This window comes from Schistocerca gregaria, chromosome 1 (genome assembly GCF_023897955.1).
Source record: "Schistocerca gregaria isolate iqSchGreg1 chromosome 1, iqSchGreg1.2, whole genome shotgun sequence".
Taxonomy (NCBI): domain Eukaryota; kingdom Metazoa; phylum Arthropoda; class Insecta; order Orthoptera; family Acrididae; genus Schistocerca; species Schistocerca gregaria.
The window spans coordinates 647,394,913-647,411,937 of NC_064920.1; the positions used below are offsets into that span (position 1 = coordinate 647,394,913).

At 42.4% G+C, this 17,025-nt stretch overlaps 1 protein-coding gene across 1 annotated transcript in view; it reads right to left on the reverse strand.

Moving 5' to 3' along the window:
• Nucleotides 1-256: 256 nt before the first annotated feature.
• Nucleotides 257-17,025, reverse strand: part of LOC126361110 (uncharacterized) — a 59,232-nt gene continuing 42,463 nt past the window's right edge. Inside the window, exon 3 of the mRNA XM_050007766.1 lies at nt 257-660. Within this exon, the coding sequence (XP_049863723.1) occupies nt 577-660 (84 nt within the window). The 3' untranslated portion in view covers nt 257-576. The remainder of the gene's footprint in view (nt 661-17,025) is intronic.

The window sequence follows — 17,025 nt, forward strand, 5'->3', positions numbered from 1 at the left end:
TGCCCTACCAACCGATCCCTTCTTCCAGTCAAGTTGTGCCACGAATTTCTCTTCTCTCCAATTCTATTCAATACCTCACCATTAGTTATGTGATCTACCCATACAATCTTCAGCATTCTTCCGTAGCACCGCATTTCGAAAGCTTCTGTTCTCTTCTTCTCTTGTCTTAAGTTGATATTTAACGCCGGCAATATTCTGTAATCACTACCTCAGAAGTCAAAATGCTTCACTGTGTTACACATAATAGGTATCATTACTTTACTGTCCAAAAATAGCTGCACATTCATGTTAAGTATATTTATCATTTGTAGTACACAATTTGCAATATATGGACCAGAATACGTTATATAGTGCGCAATGATAATTTTCAGGTAATTAGGGTCTGCTTTCCAAATCGACAGAGAAGTATGTCTTGCATAAGCGGAAAAGTGAAATGTAATTCAAGAAAAATACTCAGACTTCCACGAAAATTACATTACTTTCAATTTGTTATTTATACGTGTGTGGTGCCAAATGAAGGAATGGAGGTCGTTGCCGCCGCAGCCGCCGCCGCCACCGCCGCCAGCCGCCAGCAGCTCAGCCCTTGCCGCTCCTGCTCCTGCTGTCGCAGCCACAGGGGTCGCAGGGGTCAAACTTCTCGACGTCGTCGGGGCAGCTAACCTGTGACACGCACCGCACTGATTGTACTACAACCTTAACCAGTCATACCTCAAGTCGTGGCGCAATCGCGCCGAAGCGTCGCTATGAAACGCACACACAATTAAAATCCTACTGGCTCTCATATGTTGGTTCTTACCTTGAATCAAGTGACAGTTTAGTACACAACTTTTGATAAGAAGACGTAATGGTATCAGCATCTGAAGTGAGCCGATGTTGTTATTATGAAGCAGGTGGAGTACACTGCCCCAGATCTTGTTTAGATATTCATAATTTATCAATTCGTAGTATCAGTAAAGTGTCGTAAGTTCTGAAACAATGAACTGAAGGCATCACCATCACGCTAACGAATGGCTGAAACAAAGACTTGGAGTAAATATCAAAATTCAGATACCAGCCCAGTCGTCTTTCGCTAATCATTTTCAAGGTTCCATTCTGCATCATTTATGCAATTAATTTCGTGTATACAAGTCTAGCAACTTGTAATTAGCCACACCGTCGTGTGGACAGCCACCGAGCGAAGTTACGCTATGGTTAGTACAATGGACCCGCATTCGAGAAGATGCGGGTTCAAATCCTCCTCACGCCATCGGACCGAGTGAATTGGCGCAGTGGTTAGCACACTGGAATCGCATTCGGGAGGACGACAGTTCAAACCCGCGTCCGACTACCCAGATTTAGGTTTTCCATGATGTGCTTAGGGGCTTCGTTTGTTCCCGCTGTAGTTCCCCGAGTGTGACGACTCTGAGACAATCAGTCTGCTTCCGGCTCGTCGAGGGTCTGCAGCCGAAGTTGATTTAACAGCGTAGCGCGTTGTCTCATAGCGAGAAGCGAGCTGTTTGTGTTTGGCCTCACGTTTCAGCTTCATAGTTTTACTGGGTCGCAGTTTGATTCCTAATGCATATTTGCTTTTATCTGTAAGAAGAACGTAGCACAAATGTGTTGCAAATTTTGAAGCACCCACGGTTCAGTGTGCATGTATGTGTGTCTGCAACTGCGTGTGTAAACATTCTAATCTTTTCCGACTCTTGGTAATTTTTCCCCTTTGTGAATTTTCTTTGTCTCATTACTCTATGTCCGTTGGAAACCGTCCACGTGGGTTAATATTAGAGTTGTGGGCCCTCTGCCATTATCCTTTGGCTATTCAAATGTGTCCTCTGTAAAATGTTAATTGTTCACGACTGCGTGGTTTGATGTTACTAAAATTGTTCTCCGCGCACAACGTGGGCACACGAGTCTGTTGTGAAACGTATAGCGTTTCACAAGCAATTGTATTTAGTTATCAGGCAACAGCAGTTGTATAGATGCATTACATCAATGTTTTAAGGAATAAATAATTTTACCTCCAATCTTATCCAGTGTACCGATGTTACGTCTTTGTTACCTATGACATTTACCCAGTAGTTTCCTTGTTAGCCCATCCATAGCGATTCCATGCGCACAGATCCAATAATTAGTATTCCCTTTTTATTTAAAACATATGCTTTAGAATAGATCTTGCTTTAAGGATGTTGCTGCAAGCTGCTCTTATGCACAGTGTTCACGCACTCTTTATTTTAATAATTGATTCTCGTGAAGAATGCCTGGATCATATTAATAGTTACAAGCCATTCTTTATGAATGACTTTATAATGAATGTTCTTTTATGAGTTTTTCTTATGAATAAATTAAGTATTTTTCCAACTCAGCTCATCCTCTTATTTGTCGTGTGGCTAGAGTTGGTGGTGACCCAATCTTTTACGTTGACTTCAATGTCGGGTAGCATTTTCTTATTCAAAGTGGGCTTCACGCAACTTACACATAGAGACCCTTTACTCGCGCTACTTACAAGGATACTATTCCAAGTCCTACGAGAAATACGAGTATCCTAATTTACTTAATTGAAAACCAATTATCTTCCTTGCTCCCTGCCGCCGTTGGATAAGCAGCTGCTGCAGCAACTCGTATAACCCTAGCTTACTTATTTGTTAGATAGATTAATTAATTTCTTTGCGTGTTTTTGGGTACTTGCATTGTTTAATTCATATATTTCGGGCGTATTATAGTATTTGACAGTTGTAGCATCGCGCTTTAGTGTTTACTTCGTAGATTCTTACTTAAATTGCGGGTGAGTTTCGTATAGGAGGTGCAATTTCGAGTTTTAGTTACTGTAATCGTAAATTCAGCATATTGTAGCGCAGTCGTTAGGCATTTGTACAGGTTAGTTCATACATTCTTTGTGTGTTCCGCTTGCGTTATCTAGGCACGGACTCGTGTTTCAGTAACTGTTGTTAAACATCAATTAGAATGGACAGGGACTGCGATTGCTGTGTTCGGATGAGGGCTGACTTGGCATCCCTTCGCTCACAGCTGCAATCGGCGCTGACTTCGGTCGCGCAGCTTGAGGCTGTTGCCAATGGGCACCACTGTGGGGAGCCGGACTCGGGTATCACGGGGATGTCAACCTCATCCCGTCTGTCCCCAGATCGGTCTGCCGCTGTGGTTGCCCCGGTTGCTGCCCGCAGTGGGGCTGAGCCCTCGCCTGTGGTTGATTGGGAGGTCGTTCCAAGGCGTGGCAGGCAGCGAAAGGCGTCCCCGGAGGCTGATCAGAAAGCCTCCCCGGTGCGTCTGACAAACCGGTTGCAGGCATTGTCTCTGGCTGAGCCAGATGCAGCTGCCTGCCGTGTTTCAGAGGATCATTCTCAGCCTTCAAGGTCCGGGCAATCGCAGAGGGTGGGCTTATTGGTAGTTGGGAGCTCCAATGTTAGGCGCGTAATGGGGCCCCTTAGGGATATGGCGGCTAAGGAGGGGAAGAAATCCAGTGTGCACTCCGTGTGCATTCCGGGAGGAGACATTCCTGATGTGGAAAGGGTCCTTCCGGATGCCATGAAGAGCACAGGGTGCAGCCAGCTGCAGGTGGTGGCACATGTCGGCACTAATGACGTGTGTCGCTTTGGATCTGAGGAAATTCTCTCTGGATTCCAGCGGCTATCTGATTTGGTGAAGGCTGCCGGTCTTGCTTACGAGATGAAGGCAGAGCTCACCATCTGCAGCATCGTCGACAGAACCGACTGCGGACCTTTGGTGCAGAGCCGGGTGGAGGGTCTGAATCAGAGGCTCAGACGGTTTTGCGACCGTATTGGCTGCAGATTCCTTGACTTGCGCCATAGGGTGGTGGGGTTTCGGGTTCCGCTGAATAGGTCAGGAGTTCACTACACTCAGCTGGCGGCTACACGGGTAGCGGAGGCTGTGTGGCATGGACTGGGCGGTTTTTTTTTAGGTTAGAAGGCCTCGGGAAAGTGCGGGATGGGCTGCAATGTCAAAGGGTGCTTGGCAAATACAGGACGTGCTTGGATCAAGGAACAGTCGGAATTATAGTTGTAAACTGTTGTAGTTGCGCTGGAAAAGTCCCTGAGCTTCAAGCGCTAATAGAAAGCACAGAAGCTGATATCGTTATAGGTACAGAAAGCTGGCTAAAGCCTGAAATAAGTTCTGCAGAAATTTTTACGAAGTCTCAGACGGTGTTCAGGAAAGATAGATTAGGCAGAATTGGTGGTGGAGTGTTGGTGTCTGTCAGTAGTGGGTTATCTTGTAGTGAAGTCGAAGTAGATACTCCGTGCGAATTGGTGTGGGTGGAGGTTATACTCAACAGCCGAATTAAGTTAATAATTGGCTCCTTCTACCGACCCCCAGACTCCGATGATACAGTTGCGGAACAGTTCAGAGAAAGTTTGAGTCTCATAACAAATAAATACCCCACTCATACGGTTATAGTTGGTGGGGACTTCAACCTACCCTCGGTATGTTGGCAAAAATACTTGTTCAAAACCGGTGGTAGGCAGAAAACGTCTTCCGAGATTGTCCTAAATGCATTCTCCGAAAATTATTTCGAGCAGTTAGTCCACGAACCCACGCGAATTGTAAATGGTTGCGAAAACACACTTGACCTCTTGGCCACAAACAATCCAGAGCTGATAGAGAGCATCATGACTGATACAGGGATTAGTGATCACAAGGTCATTGTAGCTAGGCTCAATACCATTTCTTCCAAATCCATCAGAAACAAACGCAAAATAATTTTATTTAAAAAAGCGGATAAAGTGCCACTAGAAGCCTTCCTAAAAGACAATTTCCATTCCTTCCGAACTGACTATGCGAATGTAGACGAGATGTGGCTCAAATTCAAAGATATAGTAGCAACAGCAATTGAGATATTCATACCTCATAAATTGGTAAGAGATGGAACGGATCCCCCGTGGTACACAAAAAAGGTCCGAACGCTGTTGCAGAGGCAACGGAAAAAGCATGCGAAGTTCAGAAGAACGCGAAATCCTGAAGATGGGCTAAAATTTACAGACGCGCGAAATTTGGGACGTACTTCGATGCGAGATGCCTTTAATAGGTTCCACAACGAAACATTGTCTCGAAATTTGGTAGAAAATCCGAAGAAATTCTGGTCGTATGTAAAGTACACAAGCGGCAAGACGCAGTCAATACCTTCGCTGCGCAGTGCCGATGGTACTGTTATCGACGACTGTGCCGCTAAAGCGGAGTTATTGAACGCAGTTTTCCGAAATTCCTTCACCAGGGAAGACGAATGGAATATTCCAGAATTTGAAACACGAACATCTGCTAGCATGAGTTTCTTAGAAGTAGATACCTTAGGGGTTGCGAAGCAACTCAAATCGCTTGATACGGGCAAGTCTTCAGGTCCAGATTGTATACCGATTAGGTTCCTTTCAGATTACGCTGATACTATAGCTCCCTACTTAGCACTCATATACAACCGCTCGCTCACCGATAGATCTGTACCTACAGATTGGAAAATTGCGCAGGTCGCACCAGTGTTCAAGAAGGGTAGTAGGAGTAATCCATTTAACTACAGACCTATATCATTGACGTCGGTTTGCAGTAGGGTTTTGGAGCATATACTGTATTCAAACATTATGAATCACCTCGAAGGGAACGATCTATTGACACATAATCAGCATGGCTTCAGAAAACATCGCTCTTGTGCAACGCAGCTAGCTCTTTATTCGCACGAAGTAATGGCTGCTATCGACAGGGGATCTCAAGTTGATTCCGTATTTCTAGATTTCCGGAAAGCTTTTGCCAGCGTTCCTCACAAGCGACTTCTAATCAAGCTGCGGAGCTATGGGGTATCGTCTCAGTTGTGCGACTGGATTCGTGATTTCCTGTCAGGAAGGTCGCAGTTCGTAGTAATAGACGGCAAATCATCGAGTAAAACTGAAGTGATATCAGGTGTTCCCCAGGGAAGCGTCCTGGGACCTCTACTGTTCCTGATCTATATAAATGACCTGGGTGACAATCTGAGCAGTTCTCTTAGGTTGTTCGCAGATGATGCTGTAATTTACCGTCTAGTAAGGTCATCCGAAGACCAGTATCAGCTGCAAAGCGATTTAGAAAAGATTGCTGTATGGTGTGTCAGGTGGCAGTTGACGCTAAATAACGAAAAGTGTGAGATGATCCACATGAGTTCGAAAAGAAATCCGTTGGAATTCGATTACTCGATAAATAGTACAATTCTCAAGGCTGTCAATTCAACTAAGTACCTGGGTGTTAAAATTACGAACAACTTCAGTTGGAAGGACCACATAGATAATATTGTCGGGAAGGCGAGCCAAAGGTTGCGTTTCATTGGCAGGACACTTAGAAGATGCAACAAGTCCACTAAAGAGACAGCTTACACTACACTCGTTCGTCCTCTGTTAGAATATTGCTGCGCAGTGTGGGATCCTTACCAGGTGGGATTGACGGAGGACATCGAGAGGGTGCAAAGAAGGGCAGCTCGTTTTGTATTATCGCGTTATAGGGGAGAGAGTGTGGCAGATATGATACACGAGTTGGGATGGAAGTCATTACAGCATAGACGTTTTTCGTCGCGGCGAGAGCTTTTTACGAAATTTCAGTCACCAACTTTCTCTTCCGGATGCGAAAATATTTTGTTGAGCCCAACCTACATAGGTAGGAATGATCATCAAAATAAAATAAGAGAAATCAGAGCTCGAACAGAAAGGTTTAGGTGTTCGTTTTTCCCGCTCGCTGTTCGGGAGTGGAATAGTAGAGAGATAGTATGATTGTGGTTCGATGAACCCTCTGCCAAGCACTTAAATGTGAATTGCAGAGTAGTCATGTAGATGTAGATGTAGAAGTAATAAATTTTGTGGAGTTGCAAAGTACATAGTTGTTAATGAGCGTAAGTCACAAATACTCCACATAGTTTTCATAAACGGAACAGATGAAGTTTCATCAAGGTACTATTACTAAAAGAAGATTTTAAGTATTCAGTTCAAAGATTGTTCTTATTGAAATAACAGTGTTCACAATGTCATGTGTCCTGTGGTTAACAGTGTTTAAATTGTGTGTTGTGACTAAAGTGTTCAGCCTCGATCTGAGTCTACCGATAGAATAGTTTCTGGGTCCCCATGATAATAATTGAGCCAGATTTAAACGTCTTATTACAAGAACAGGTCAAGAATAAGCAAATGGAGACAAATATTTAGACTATACTAGATCCAGGTATTACATGTTAGTCTTGAGCTCAGTAATATAAAGTAGTAAATGTTTCTTGAGAATGCAAACAATAATCTGTAAGAAAAATATTACTACTTCATATCTACCTTAATCGTAGTAATTTCCTATAACTAAACTGACAAGAAAACCTTTTGTCCAAGTGAGTAGTGCTCCACCATTAGCAAGCCCTTACGTGCAGTTATCATTACCTTCCTGCTTAATATACAGGTAGTATGTGTTATTGAGAGCCAGTTGTTGCAAAAAATTATTAATATTCCTTCTGTGTAGTTCAATCTCTGGTACTGTCTTGTATCTTACCTGCAAAATAGAAATTCAGTTTTAATTAAAGTCATTCAGAATATTTAACTTCCTTTATGAACCATGCTAGTGCTGGGTACATCTTTGCCTAATTAGGCTCGCGACAATTAGAGTTTACTTGATTACTAATAGAATCTTGATTCGATTCTTGTTCGTCTTCCTACTGCCTCCTTTCAATAGAAGTCTGTAGGGAAACAGAATTAGTTCGACAAATTTCTGTTGCACACAGTCATGGTTACAAAATAAAAATCCTTTCACAAGGGCAACATTATTGGTATATTACTAATTTAATAGTAGAAGGTAGTGTTACACGTGACGACCGCGACAGAACTAGTTATGCTGTTGGGATAAAAGTGTTTGTACACTGACAAGGTGAAATAACCAATTGTCGGAATCAGACGGCCTTTAAAAAAGCTGTGTTTGGTAGACAGTATAGGGTGTAAGACAAAAATTAATTTATGCAGAGTATACAACTGGAAATCTGTTCCATTAGAGACAGTTTGATACCTGGAACAGATTTCACACTATAGTCCATGCTTTAGAAGAAAACATCTAAATTCCTACTAATGCAGCCAAACTAACCTTGTTTATTCCACCTCCACCAACAGAAAAACGCAGGCGTGGCGTCAAACAAAAACCGGAAACAGAGCAACGTCACTATTACATCCTTAAGACAAAAGAGGCGTGCTATTTCTGTATTAATTTGTCCATGGCAATTTGCGTTTATGGCCTAACAGTATTTCAGTAATTAATCATCATTTAGAGACTGCACTTCATCCTCATGTTATGTTTTCTGATAAAGTTGTTACAAACTCGGTCACAGTGTACAGGCCAACGTAACTGTTAGAAATTCTCCGAATAGATGTTGTTGTTGTCTTCAGTCCTGAGACTGGTTTGATGCAGCTCTCCATGCTACTCTATCCTGTGCAAGCTTCTTCATCTCCCAGTACCTACTGCAACCTACATACTTCTGAATCTGCTTAGTGTATTCATCTCTTGGTCTCCCTCTACGATTTTTACCCTCCACGCTGCCCTCCAATGCTAAATTTGTGATCCCTTGATGCCTCAAAACATGTCCTACCAACCGATCACTTCTTCTAGTCAAGTTGTGCCACAAACTTCTCTTCTCCCCAATCCTATTCAATACCTCCTCAATATTTACGTGATCTATCCACCTTATCTTCAGCATTCTTCTGTAGCACCACATTTCGAAAGCTTCTATTCTCTTCTTGTCCAAACTAGTTATCGTCCATGTTTCACTTCCATACATGGCTACACTCCAAACAAATACTTTCAGAAACGACTTCCTGATACATAAATCTTTATTCGATGTTAACAAATTTCTCTTCTTCAGAAACGCTTTCCTTGCCATTGCCAGTCTACATTTTATATCCTCTCTACTTCGACCATCATCAGTTATTTTACTTCCAAAATAGCAAAACTCCTTTACTACTTTAAGTGTCTCATTTCCTAATCTAATTCCCTCAGCATCACCCGATTTAATTTGACTACATTCCATTATCCTCGTTTTGCTTTTGTTGATGTTCATCTTATATCCTCCTTTCAAGACGCTGTCCATTCCGTTCAACTGCTCTTCCAAGTCATTTGCCGTCTCTGACAGAATTACAATGTCATCGGCGAACCTCAAAGTTTTTACTTCTTCTCCATGAATTTTAATACCTACCCCGATATTTTCTTTTGTTTCCTTTACTGCTTGCTCAATATACAGATTGTATAACATCGGGGAGAGGCTACAACCCTGTCTCACTCCTTTCCCAACCACTTCTTCCATTTCATGCCCCTCGACTCTTATGACTGCCATCTGGTTTCTGTACAAATTGTAAATAGCCTTTCGCTCCCTGTATTTTACCCCTGCCACCTTCAGAATTTGAAAGAGAGTATTCCAGTCAACGTTGTCAAAAGCTTTCTCTAAGTCTACAAATGCTACAAACGTAGGTTTGCCTTTCCTTAATCTATTTTCTAAGGTAAGTCGTAAGGTCAGTATTGTCTCACGTGTTCCAACATTTCTACGGAATCCAAACTGCTCCTCCCCGAGGTCCGCATCTACCAGTTTTTCCATTCGCGTTAGTATTTTGCAGCTGTTACTTATTAAACTGATTAAACTGATAGTTCGGTAATTTTCACATCTGTAAGCTCCTGCTATCTTTGGGATTGGAATTATTATATTCTTCTTGAAGTCTGAGGGTATTTCGCCTGTCTCATACATCTTGCTCACGAGCTGGTAGAGTTTTGTCATGACTGGCTCTCCCAAGGCCGTCAGTAGTTCTAATGGAATGTTGTCTACTCCTGGGACCTTGTTTCGACTCAGGTCTTTCAGTGCTCTGTCAAACTCTTCACGCAGTATCTTATCTCTCATTTCGTCCTCATCGACTTCCTCTTCCATTTCCATAATACATCGCCCTTGTATAAACCTTCTGTATACTCCTTCCACCTTTCTGCCTTCCCTTCTTTGCTTAGAACTGGGTTGTTTTCTGAGCTCTTGATATTCATACACGTGGTTCTCTTCACTCCAAAGGTCTCTTTAATTTTCCTGTAGCCAATATCTATCTGACCCCTAGTGAGATAAGATTCTACATACTTACATTTGTCCTGTAGCCACCACTGCTTAGCCATTTTGCACTTCCTGTCGATCTAATTTTTGAGACGTTTGTATCCTTTTTGCCTGCATCGTTTACTGCATTTTTATATTTTCTCCTTTCATCAATTAAATTCAATATTTCTTCTGTTACCCAAGGATTTCTAGCAGCCCTCGTCTTTTTACCTATTTTATCCTCTGCTGCCTTCACTACTTCATCCCTCAAAGCTACCCATTCTTCTTCTAATGTGTTTCTTTCCCCCATTCCTGTCAATTATTCCCTTATGCTCTCCTTGAAACTCTGTACAACCTCTGGTTCTTTCAGCTTATCCAGAACCCATGACCTTAAATTCCCACCTTTTTGCAGTTTCTTCAGTTTTAACCTACAGATCATAACCAGTAGATTGTGGTCAGAGTCCACATCTGCCCCTGGAAATGTCCTACCATTTAAAACCTGATTCCTAAATCTCTGCATTACCATTATATAATATATATGATACCTTTTAGTATCTCCAGGATTCTTCCATGTATACTGCAACTACTGGAAAGGCTGCTGCCCCTCTTCAGGAACCACATGTTTGTCTGGCCTCTCAACAGATACCCCTCCGTTGTGGTTGCACCTACGGTACGGCCATCTGTATCGCTGAGGCACGCAAGACTCCCCACCAACGGCAAGGTCCATGGTTCATGAGAAGGCTCCGAATAGATATGAAATATAAAAATAAATGTACTGCCGTCTTCAAAAGGTTTTGCTTATATGAATGTAGTATAAACTGAACAATATTCACTGGTAACCGATCAGTCGTTATATTGATAAATGACTTGCTTCTTTCATTTTGGCAGTTCGGACATTTTCTTACATTTCATCTTGCACTTCAGAATGTCTGCAAAGCCGAAACTATGACTGTGTGAAATAAATAAATAGTAATTTACAGTTTAATAGCGGAAATTTCTCTCAAAACAGTTGCGTATGTAGCGAAATGTCGCGAGTACGCGGCTATGCTTGCGATCTCGTGTACTCGCTCCTCTTTGTGAGCGTGTCGGGTCCACTTGTAACCGACAACAGACTGCGGCGGAGACTCGCGCGTCCAGTCGGTGAGCACACGGAGACGACAAGATCGGAGACTACGTCACAGGACTCGCTGACGAGCTGGAAATTCTGGAAATTTTTGGTACGTTCCTATGGTACCAAACTGTTGAGGTCATCGGTCCCTAGGCTTACACACTAATTAACCATACCTTAAACTAACTTATGATAAGGACAACACACACACCTGTGCCCGAAGGAGGACTCGAACCTCAGACGGGGAGAGCCACGTGAACCATGGCAAGGCGCCTAGACCACACGGCTACCCAGCACAGCACAGACGAGTTTAAAGCGAGTATACGGAAGTCACTTCTGATCGCTAGCAACAACATCAGGTGACAATGTAGGCGCACCCGTTTGTAAAACTACTAACAAGTCATGATAGAAAAGCAATGTGCAACTATTACTGACTTATACGCTTTTAAATTGTATTCATTTCTTTGTTAAATCCTACAAACACATTGCGAATAAATGGATAATTTGTTAACTTTCACCTTTATTGTAATGACATACGCAGTATTTGATAACCAAAAGAGTGATGCTAGCGTAAACTAATAAATTCGAAGAATGTTATACAACGAGCTCAATTTTAAGCTGTAGAGATTTAAGTCTGTTAGTCCTTGTGCTTAGTGAAGTCACGCCATGTATGACTGACTTTTCATCTCTCGAACAATGAATAACATAACAATCATCCAGTTGCATTCAAATGTTTGTAGATTACCGATGGTTAATTTTGAAACAGTATGTCATGGTAATAAAAGTGGTAACTGCATCCTGGACTTACAAAACATAGTTTTTCATAGTCCACTTCCTGCTAGAAGAGCCATCATCAGTATGAACCTTTAAAGAATGCGTAACTTATCTCTACGAGCAGAATCAAGGCTTAAAGACAGAAATGAAATCTTCATGAAATCAATCTCAGATAAATTTTCACTACTGGTCATTAAAATTGGTACACCAAGAAGAAATGCTGATGATAAACGGGTATTCATTGGAAAAATATATTATACTAGAACTGACATGTGATTAGATTTTCACGCAATTTGGGTGCATAGATTCTGAGAAATCAATACCAAGAAAAACCACGTCTGGCCGTAATAACGACCTTGATACGCCTGGGCATTGAGTCAAACAGAGCTTGGATGGCGTGTACAGGTACAGCTGCCCATGCAGCTGCAACACGATATCCCAGTTCATCAAGAGTAGAAACTGGCGTATTGTGACGAGCCATTGCTCAGCCACCACTGAGCAGACGTTTTCAATTGGTGAGAGATCTGGAGAATGTACTGGCCAGGGAAACAGTCGAACGTTTTCTGTATCCAGAAAGTCCCGTACAGGACCTGCAACATGTGGTTGTGCGTTATCCTGCTGAAATGTAGGGTTTCGCATGGATCGGAGGAACGGTAGAACCACGGTTCGTAACACATCTGAAATGTAACGTCCACTGTTCAAAGTGCCGTCAATATGAACAAGAGGCGACCAAGACGTGTAACCCATGGCATCCCATACCATCACGCCTGGTGATAGCCAGTATGGCGATGACGAATACACGCTTCCAATCTGCGTTCACCGCGATGTCGCCAAACACGGATGCGACCATCATGATGTTGTAAACAGAACCTGGATTTATCCGAAAAAATCACGTTTTGCCACTCGTACACCGAGGTTCGTCGTTGAGTACACCATCGCAGGTGCTCCTGTCTGTGATGCAGCGTCAAAGTTAACCACAGCCATGGTCTCCGAGCTGATAGTCCATGCTGCTGCAAATGTCGTGGAACTGTTCGTGCTGATGGTTGTTGTCTTGCAAACGTCCCCATCTGTTGACTCAGGGATCGAGACGTGGCCATGCGGATAAGGTGCCTGTCATCTCGACTGCTAGTGATACGAGACCGATGGGATCCAGCACGGCGTTCCGTATTACCCTCCTGAACCAACCGATTCCATATTCTGCTAACAGTCATTGGATCTCGACCAACGAGTGCAGCAGTGTCACGATACGATAAACAGCAATCGCGATAGGCTACTATCCGACCTTTATCAAAGTCGGAAACGTGATGGTACGCATTACTCCTTCTTACACGAGGCATCAGAACGACGTTTCACCAGGCAACGCCGGTCAACTGCTGTTTGTGTATGAGAAATCGGTTGGGAAGTTTCTTCATGTGAGCACGTAGTACGTGTGTCCACACCGGCGCCAACCTTGTCTGAATGCTCTGAGAAGCTAATCATTTGCATATCACAGCATCTTCTTCCTGTCGGTTAAATTTCGCGTCTGTAGCACGTCATCTTCGTGGTGTAGCAATTTTAATGGCCAGTAGTGTACTTGTCACTTAGTGACTCCCCAAGTTATATAATTGAGCTGCGATGCCCTACTGAAGAACCTGATTTGCTAGTGATGGCGCCACAGGTCATATCCAGAGTGGCCACAATTGATTGGTGGCACATGTCCGTGCTGCTGGGATGAGCAGTCAATCAGTCGCTTACCCTCGCCTGTAAAGCCCCAGGCGCCTCACCTGTACCACTACGGTTCTGGCCACGTCTCTGTCGTAGTTGTAGTTAGTGATCACAGCTAGGACCTTACGATAAGTAGCAGACTCTGGCACATCGTTCAAACAAAATAGGGTATTCCATTAAAAGTACTTAGTAGTACATCACTAGTGCTGTCGTTGTTTTATAAAAATCAACCGGTCTGATGACATCGACTCTAAAAGGCTTACATCTGCACCACACACTCAACAAAAAATGCCTGCTCTTACCACCGGCAACTACCTGGATTACTTCGCAGCTTATAGTTCCTTTCATTCACCACTGCAGGACAGCGCAAAAAGGGAGGATATACGAATCCACGGTGATCTCCACTCCTCCAGACGTCCCTCAAGATAGTTCATAATCTGTTTGACACCCTGTTAGATTTAAACTTCGGCACAAATAACAGCAAGTTCGAGTGCACCATGCGATATTTGATCTCGTCTGTTGCTGGATGCAGAAGACACCACGTAAATAGTTGGAAATTATGACACAATGCGGTCCACGTTCATACGAGCGAAGTACAGAAATGGTTATAATTAAACTTTCGCTACTTGAGACGGCCCAGAGACAAACGACTGATCGTAGGACAATGAGTCTGTGAAAATATTCGTAAAGACATACGGAAGATAAATAACGCGAAACACTTGAAACACTTGAAAGAAATTCACTTTAATTTCTTCATCATAGGGTAAAATTTTTCTACTGGATACCACGTTTACGTTCCAGGTTACATACGTTGTTGTATTTGGCGACTATCTGCGTCTACAATATTGTGCAACCGCACTATAGTTTGCTTTATTACTGTCCTAAACAACGACAGACCATGGAATGTTAAGTTGCCGTTGGCCATCGGCCTCACGCAGGAGCAATTACCAGATAGCCAGTTAAGTCGAACTTTCGCATCACGTTGCGAAATGAGTGCTTCAACGCATTCCTTTAAAGTGTCGATGCTCTAAAAGAGCAGCAGCGTTATTGCCGTTGTTTTGATAAAACAGTTTTACGAGTAAAGCCCTGCTCTCCTTTTCCAGACCCATATCGACTGGCTGCAACTGTAACGTGCACAGATGCTTGTGTTTCAACCCTACGTGCCGTATCAGCATCGGCGCCTGAATACAAGTCACGAGCTAACATTACTAACAGCGCAAATTCCGCAGCAAATCAGTTTGAACACCATTACTAAAACGTTGGGTACCCCTACAGCAAATAGCGTTTAGTCTACATATTCTCCATAAAGTTTAATTATATCAACTCTGAACAATACGACTTGTCGAAGACACGTATAGCACTAGGAATTATTAGACGAGATGGGTAAGAGTACATCAGCTGTGAATCTATAATTTTAATTAAATATCATGTATGTGATTCATGTTTTCAGTTATCTAAAAAGAACTGAATCTGCTTTTTGCTTAAAATATCTAGAATTTGTATTAGAGAGAGACTACTATTCCAAGATGGGACTGAATAACACGAACACAGTGTTGCTCCTCCACCGGCTGGCATCAACTTCTCTTTGTCGCTAGTGAATTGTTAGGCCTATTTGTCTCAGATCTTTCTGGATGCCATCATCCCATCTTGTTCTGCGGAATGGTCTCCTCCAATGTGGCACCAAACCCAATGTTTCTAAATGCAAAATGAAAGGCATTCATTCAGAGGAAAAGTCTTTCCCATGGTGTTTGCTCCTTTTTAGTAACATGATGATTGATATATCACAAAATATCTCTAGTTCATGATTGGGCCAGATCCATCAGTCAGATACAGCCAAATTCTGTAATGAATCAAATAATTTCCTTAAATCCTTCCGTTCAAAACGAATAGATGGCCTTTATCCGTTGTTCAGACTCTTACGTCCATGTAACGCTATGTAACTGGGTTCGGAAGTTTATTAAGATTGTAAAAACTATAGTTGCAGACTTGGAATCCTTGTTCCTGGATCCGTTACACAAGATGCATCATACCTGAAAATCGTTCCAATTGTTTAATTCTTTGTATTTTATATACAACCGTTTCCAAACTGCTTATGTATGGAGTTTTCCCATATCTTTGTCACTTCTGTGGGTGATTAGTAGGCATTACAAAAATATCTTTTGTAAACATGGACATCATTTATATGGGAGCTCATATGCATAACATGGGAATGAGGCCGGCTGGCACAATTCAGAGAGAGAAGTATCTGTGGGTCAGTTCTCGCTTGCTGGTTGCCATAATAGAATGACATAAATCTTATCGTTGCTCAACGTGAAGATTGGCCATGCAAGTGTTAGCTAAAATCGTATTATGAGACGCAGTGATCAGGTAAGCCCGATCACTCCTCCATTAATAAGATAAGCCAGATTCCCAGAACAACGGTATTGACCTCTACACCTAATATAAATTCAATGGCAGCAGATAAGTGGCTATTTAAAATTGCGAATATTTACGAATCAATTCAATAGAGATTTCACAGTCGCAGAGTTATAAAAGCTGCACATTTATTGGAGTATTCATTATCCCTATTACATTTCCACTTCCTGTGTAATAATAAGATTTCTTAGAAGTAATTCATACAGGTTTTCTAAATTGTAACGAATGAACTTCCATAATTTCTCGCGGCGGTTGTTAGATTACGTAAATTTGTACTAAGTCGAGATTGTTTGAAACACAACACTGCTTGTCTCATTTTGTGAGTTCTGAGTTTCTGTGTTGATTGGAACTATTGAAACAATTGTGCTTAAACAATTGCATTGACACGGAGGAGTGTATGGATGCATATATTTACTCAGCACTTGTGCGACAGGATTGTATGGTCTTTACACTGCGTTGAACAGACGGCATTTCGCATCAGTGTTAGTAAAGCTCTCTCCTATTACATCTGCGTATGAAATACGGAGAAATGGCTACAGATACGACAAGATATTACTCCTGATTTCTTTTAGCCTACGGGAGATATATGATAGGGGCAACATAGTTATTGGCCTATTTTCTTCGATTAACTGCTCCCCAATACAGGTTTGCGAGAATAACTTAGCTTTTATTCCAAAAATGTACGGTTATTTTTATCTGGGGATCTCCTTTACACTTTCGTTGCACCATACAGACCTTTTACGGTCCTAACAGTGTCTCTCAAAATTCATCCGATATCTGCTGTGACACCCACCTCATAATAAATTCGAACAGTGGAGCAGTACTGTTGAATAGGCAGTGTGATTTGGATGACAATAATGGAGGGTGAGAGAAATCGCTAAATAATACGTAGCCCTGGCTCTGAAAGCCGTAGCATTCAGTCCCGAGACTCACTTCGTCACTAAGAAAGGATAATGTTAGCTCATGTGAGACGTATGAGGCACAG